The sequence below is a fragment of the Quercus suber genome, unplaced genomic scaffold (genome assembly GCF_002906115.3).
Source record: "Quercus suber isolate HL8 unplaced genomic scaffold, Cork oak 2.0 scaffold_386, whole genome shotgun sequence".
Lineage (NCBI taxonomy): Eukaryota > Viridiplantae > Streptophyta > Magnoliopsida > Fagales > Fagaceae > Quercus > Quercus suber.
Window position 1 is genome coordinate 133,860 of NW_027069838.1, and position 6,616 is coordinate 140,475.

At 34.2% G+C, this 6,616-nt stretch overlaps 2 protein-coding genes across 2 annotated transcripts; both read right to left on the reverse strand.

Annotated features, from left to right (window-relative positions):
• Positions 1–282: 282 nt before the first annotated feature.
• LOC111984865 (ALA-interacting subunit 3) lies at positions 283–1,928 on the reverse strand (the record flags this gene model as incomplete). The annotated part of the gene is made up of 3 exons (XM_065760892.1): positions 283–475; positions 1,134–1,423; positions 1,614–1,928. Coding segments are annotated over 3 exons (666 nt in total), but the record flags the coding sequence as incomplete, so codon positions are not given.
• A 762-nt stretch (positions 1,929–2,690) lies between these two features.
• Positions 2,691–5,996, reverse strand: LOC111984864 (ALA-interacting subunit 3). Its single transcript, XM_065760881.1, has 8 exons — positions 5,744–5,996; positions 5,155–5,213; positions 4,943–5,017; positions 4,700–4,816; positions 4,510–4,580; positions 4,040–4,340; positions 3,560–3,849; positions 2,691–2,900 (listed from the first exon to the last, which is right to left on the reverse strand). Exons 1-8 carry the CDS (start codon positions 5,829–5,831, stop codon positions 2,840–2,842), a joined length of 1,062 nt encoding a protein of 353 aa, XP_065616953.1. The 5' UTR covers positions 5,832–5,996; the 3' UTR covers positions 2,691–2,839.
• Between the last annotated feature and the right edge of the window lie 620 nt (positions 5,997–6,616).

A 6,616-nucleotide genomic window follows, 5' to 3' on the forward strand; every position in this document is an offset into this window, starting at 1 on the left:
TAGGCAAGAAATGCATAAAAAAGGCTCAGTCCAACTTTGCTTTCTTTTCTTTCAATTACATTAGGATATTTGCAATCCATTTGAGTTGAGACTAATTATCACGAATGCACACAATAGTCGACAAACTATGCCCATTGCGGCAACCCAAAGGGAATTGAATTTAAACCTGTAATCCCACTTGTTTTGGAGAAAACAAAGTATAAAGTAAGATGAAAAATATTATAACAAAACTGATCCTATCACCAAATTAAAACAAAGCCATTGCTAACTAAAAAAGATAAATATTGATAACAGCAGGGCTTTCTATACACTCAAATTAGAATGTTGCAGACATAAATTAGGCTCAGCCTTGTAAGAACATTAATAGTAAAACATTTGCACATGAGAGATAGAGCATATCTTAAAAAGTTAAGCCTAATTCATTATTCCTGACGGGTTTCTGTTCCAAGACAAGAAGGCTGGGTCCCCAAGAGGCCTGCATAAAAAGCAATTACAAATTCAGACTCAACTTAACAAATGACCTATGCTTTACAATTCAAGGAACCATTCTAATCATCAATGTATGAACCAGGGTGGAATCAAATTTGATTTTCTTTATAAATGTAAAAGAAGAAATAGTGGAACATGCCAGGGCAGATAAAGCTACAAGTTCAACATTGACTAGGCTATGAATCACACAGAGTAAGTGCCTGTTTTCAACAAGACCAATAAAATGACAGGATTGACATCTTACAAGAACCAGCTAAGTTTTATACTTGCATCTTATTTGTGGGACCCTTCAGGTGTTGGAACCTAGATCTGGGTGGGTACACCTTTGAAGAAATTGAGTAAGAGGACGATTCCACGAAATTTTTGCATGCCATCCCCCAAAATCCGGAAAAGTACACAAGGAGGTACAAGTACTAATATGGGTTGATAAATACCAGAAGCTTATCAACATTGATGGATGTCTAATATTTGGGAGGACTTGGTATTTAAACATGCTGCTATTAGCCTAAAAAAATCTAAACGGCAGTTTAAGCAACTATATATTCTCCATTATACAAAATTAAATCAGAAATTGCTTTAACAAAAACAGGAACTAGTTTCAGCTGAGCATAGTGACTAATAAAATTTTTGAACCATTTCCTCACCTTGGCTTGATCACATAGAGAAGTATGAAGCCAATAGCCAAGAACATGCAGAATCCACCAACAGTAAGATATGCTATTCCTAAAAAATCATTTTTGCCGCCAATCCAGCTTGTGGTTGAAAGAACCAGCCTCTTTCTGCCACCAAAACTATAGGTGTTGTAGTTGTTCTGTATAACTACTGTTATTTCCTCATTAGCTTCAAGGTCTGTCTCTATCTTCCCATATAGTTTTCTAAAAGTTGGCAGTGCCGCAGTTCGCATCCAAACTATAAGATCCTCTTGTTCACTCAACTGTTACATGCAGAACCAATCAAAATTATATCTTCTTTTGCAAATAAAAGAAACTAATACAAAATAAGAGAACAATGACATAACCAGGAAAAAGGGATAACGAAAAAGGAAAAAAATAAAATAAAATAAAAATTGGGGGTGGGGATATGAAAAGATGCAACAAGCAAGGAAGAAGATGAAGATGTATTACAGGTATGCTCGCGTTTAGTTTGGCACCCCCAATCAAACCTCCACTCTGAAAATTTTTTGGATAGACATCAGAGCCAAATTTATGCTCTTGGTCACTTTTCCAAGCTATGTTCTTTTTGCTGACATTTAGCACCTTGTTTTTCATTGAAAACCCATATGTGTCATTAAACAAACTCCATGCAATAAGGCCACAAGGAACAATTGGAGAGTTATTTCCTGTTGTAGCTTCAGGTTTACAGTTACTTATATCAAGTTCGCCTGCTTTGCTCCGCAATTGTGTATCACTTCTACTCTTAACATATCTGTAAACAGTAATTCACATCCAAGATAAGGTCCAAATTATTTCAGAAAAAGAAAAAATAAACAGTTAATTATGAGTGCAAGATGTTTAAAGTTTTAATTCCTATAATACCTCCAAGCGCATTAACTGGATAAAATAAATAAAATATTAAAAAAAAATTTATCACATCAGTTTATAAGCTTTTGTAGTAAATTTTGAAATTCTTTTAGCATTTTTTGAAGATAAATTAGGTCAAACTCCTTTCCTATATATTTTACCAGTTGTACTAGGAAAAAAAAAAAGCCTACAATATAAGGCAGGTTGAAGTCACATGATGCATTAAAATCTTCATAACAAACTTATTTAGACAACCACAGTCTAATTGGTCCTAGGTTGAGAGAACTTGATGGGACTAACAGGGAAGTGTTTAATCCACTAACTATCCATAATTGGTAAACTGAAACCACAAATATACCTACAAAAAACATGGAAGATGAACAGTAATGCCATGCAACAAAAATTACATTAGTAATTTAGGCAAGAAATCCATAAAAAGGCTCAGTCCAACTTTGCTTTCTTTTCTTTCAATTACATTAGGATATTTGCAATCCATTTGAGTTGAGACTAATTATCACGAATGCACACAATAGTCGACAAACTATGCCCATTGCAGCAACCCAAAGGGAATTGAATTTAAACCTGTAATCCCACTTGTTTTGGAGAAAACAAAGTATAAATTAAGATGAAAAATATTATAACAAAACTGATCCTATCACCAAATTAAAACAAATCCATTGCTAACTAAAAAAGATAAATATTGATAACAGCAGGGCTTTCTATACACTCAAATTAGAATGTTGCAGACATAAATTAGGCTCAGCCTTGAAAGAACATTAATAGTAAAACATTTGCACATGAGAGATAGAGCATATCTTAAAAAGTTAAGCCTAATTCATTATTCCTGACGGGTTTCTGTTCCAAGACAAGAAGGCTGGGTCCCCAAGAGGCCTGCATAAAAAGCAATTACAAATTCAGACTCAACTTAACAAATGACCTATGCTTTACAATTCAAGGAACCATTCTAATCATCAATGTATGAACCAGGGTGGAATCAAATTTGATTTTCTTTATAAATGTAAAAGAAGAAATAGTGGAACATGCCAGGGCAGATAAAGCTACATGTTCAACATTGACTAGGCTATGAATCACACAGAGTAAGTGCCTGTTTTCAACAAGACCAATAAAATGACAGGATTGACACATTACAAGAACCAGCTTAAGTTTTATACTTGTATCTTATTTTTGGGACCCTTCAGGTGTTGGAACCTAGATCTGGGTGGGTACACCTTTGAAGAAATTGAGTAAGAGGACGATTCCACAAAATTTTTGCATGCCATCCCCCAAAATCCAGAAAAGTACACAAGGAGGTACAAGTACTAATATGGGTTGATAAATACCAGAAGCGTATCAACATTGATGGACGTCTAAAATTTGGGAGGACTTGGTATTTAAACATGCTGCTATTAGCCTAAAAAAATCTAAACGGCAGTTTAAGCAACTATATATTCTCCATTATACAAAATTAAATCAGAAATTTCTTTAACAAAAACAAGAACTAGTTTCAGCTGAGCATAGTGACTAATAAAATTTTTGAACCATTTCCTCACCTTGGCTTGATCACATAGAGAAGTATGAAGCCAATAGCCAAGAACATGCAGAATCCACCAACAGTAAGATATGCTATTCCTAAAAAATCATTTTTGCCGCCAATCCAGCTTGTGGTTGAAAGAACCAGCCTCTTTCTGCCACCAAAACTATAGGTGTTGTAGTTGTTCTGTATAACTACTGTTATTTCATCATTAGCTTCAAGGTCTGTCTCTATCTTCCCATATAGTTTTCTAAAAGTTGGCAGTGCCGCAGTTCGCATCCAAACTATAAGATCCTCTTGTTCACTCAACTGTTACATGCAGAACCAATCAAAATTATATCTTCTTTTGCAAATAAAAGCATATAATACAAAATAAGAGAACAATGACATAACCAGGAAAAAGGGATAACGAAAAACGAAAAAAATAAAATAAAATAAAAATTGGGGGTGGGGATATGAAAAGATGCAACAAGCAAGGAAGAAGATGAAGATGTATTACAGGTATGCTCGCATTTAGTTTGGCACCCCCAATCAAACCTCCACTCTGAAAATTTTTTGGATAGACATCAGAGCCAAATTTATGCTCTTGGTCACTTTTCCAAGCTATGTTCTTTTTGCTGACATTTAGCACCTTGTTTTTCATTGAAAACCCATATGTGTCATTAAACAAACTCCATGCAATAAGGCCACAAGGAACAATTGGAGAGTTATTTCCTGTTGTAGCTTCAGGTTTACAGTTACTTATATCAAGTTCGCCTGCTTTGCTCCGCAATTGTGTATCACTTCTACTCTTAACATATCTGTAAACAGTAATTCACATCCAAGATAAGGTCCAAATTATTTCAGAAAAAGAAAAAATAAACAGTTAATTATGAGTGCAAGATGTTTAAAGTTTTAATTCCTATAATACCTCCAAGCGCATTAACTGGATAAAATAAATAAAATATTTGCTCAGCGATTTTAACATACCGACGATGATTCTGATAGAAGTTATCAAGCTGATAATAGACATAGACGGGACCTTTCATTCGCTTTGGAACCTGCACAATATCCAATTAATGCACTCATTTAGTAGTAGATAATAAGGCATAATGTGTAAAGCAAAACCAAAGCGTAAGCTACATCATACACATGAGTGGTGAAGGAAATGAAAACTAACAGTGAAATTCTTAGTACACGTCTTGTTAGTGATACTACTTTGAATATAGGCAAGCTGATCGCTGCTAAAAATAGGAGGAACACATTCTTGATCGTAGCGGTGCACAATTTCCACAACCTGCAAGACAAAGAAAGCGTAGTTTCCTCATGCTCAAAGCTCAATATCAGTTTTATTGCTATTGCTAACAGTACTAGATTTTGATGCAAAATAATGAATAAATAAAAAGGATTAGAAATATTTTACACGTTGTGATGCAAATAAAGAAGCAAGGCCTATTGGTATGAAGACAATGCCAACAGCGACGAAAGTTGCAATGACCTGAAAACCAAATTTGTAACAAATAAATAAGTAGCTGATGAATGTAAAGAAACATAAGTGAAACAAAAAGCTCTAGCAATGTAAAATTGAATAAATAAATAAATAAAGATTAAAGAGATATATTTGTTCAGCTATACCCATCCTGGTGTTAAAATTGGTTTGCAAGCAGGAAGCTCTTGCTGTGTGAACCTAGAATCTGCAGTAAACAAAACAATACCATCCATCATTTAACTATATAAATTAAAATAAAAAACATTTCCTGACAGAATCTTACAACATTTCACAACAACTCAATACAAGGTTGTTGTTAAGAATGTTGTGAAATTTTGTTTTGTACATAGATTAAAACCGTATTTTACTTTGATCTCTTAAAAAACCAAACTTTAAGGTTTAAAACCCAATCTTAGAAAATATTGTTCAGAATCCAACATCTGGGTCCTTGAGATTTTAATGGCAAAGACAAAAACTTTTTGATTAAAAAAAAAAACAAAAACAAAAACAAAAACCCATCAACATAAATGGCTCATCAAATTCTACATTAGATTATATTACTCCAAAAACAAAATGTGTGGAAATGAGAATAGAGAAAAACATGGGTAAAGATGAATGGCATTGCGGGCATAGATAGAATAGGAATACTCAGAAATCACAATGTGTAATGTAATGAAGATCAGGATGCATTGCATTTCTAACAATGGAAAAAAAGAAAGGAAAAGAAATACAGACATTTGGGTTTCTTGGAAATCCTCTTGGATGAATCTGAAGTCCCAAGTTGGGGGCCCCCAGAGCTGCTGGCTGCTCCTCTGCTAGACATCTTCACACAAACACACACACACACACACACACAAACCCCGACACCACACGGTGTAGGAAAACAATAATAATATGATATAAATCGCTGCTCTGTTTTTTGGGTTAAATTTTAAGAAGAAACTTTTTGTTTAGGTAAGGGTGGGTGAAATGTAATTTTGTTTTTCTTTTTTTTTTGGGTATGTTTGATAAAAATTACAAAAATATAATATAAAAAAAATGAAAAGAGCAAAATTAGATTGAATTAGGTTGATTAGTTCTAGAACTACAACTATTATTATAACCTCTTTTTAATTATTTTACGTGGCAAATTACAATCGATTCCTTGTTATTTTCACACAGATTTTTTTTTTTTTTCAACCGCTCACATTTTACCGCATTGTAGAATGGTAGTGGAGTATTTTGGGATTGGATGTGGTGTGAAAAACGGTTTGGGAAAGAGGAGGGAGGAAAGGAGAACCGCAAATTAGCAAAAGAGTTGTTTGTTTGTTTGTTGGTTGCACTTTAGCACAATGCACTAGCGGAACTACCGGTCCTTTTTACTCACTTTCCCTGTGGATAGACCGTTTGGAATGGATCACGTGACATGCGACCCACACTATGGCCCTTTTTTACATTTTTTTGGTTGTACCTACAAAAACGAATTTTTAAATTTTTATTTAAAAAAAATTGGTTGTACAAAAATATTCACAAAAAGCAGCAAGGTAAGGGCCACACTAATATACAGTCGCCAGTCGGCAGTTTAGATACTGCCTATGATGGGCCCTATGATATACGTCTTTGAAATTT

What these genes read in the sequence shown, in the direction of transcription:
- LOC111984864 (XM_065760881.1), bottom strand. Translation starts at nt 5,831, where the DNA reads ATGTCTAGCAGAGGAGCAGCCAGCAGCTCTGGGGGCCCCCAACTTGGG. An exon ending in CTTTATTTGCATCACAACGT is followed by an intron (nt 4,817 to 4,942) that starts GTAAAATATTTC and finishes TTTGTCTTGCAG; the next exon opens with GTTGTGGAAATTGTGCACCG. An exon ending in TTCTATCAGAATCATCGTCG is followed by an intron (nt 4,341 to 4,509) that starts GTATGTTAAAAT and finishes TACTGTTTACAG; the next exon opens with ATATGTTAAGAGTAGAAGTG.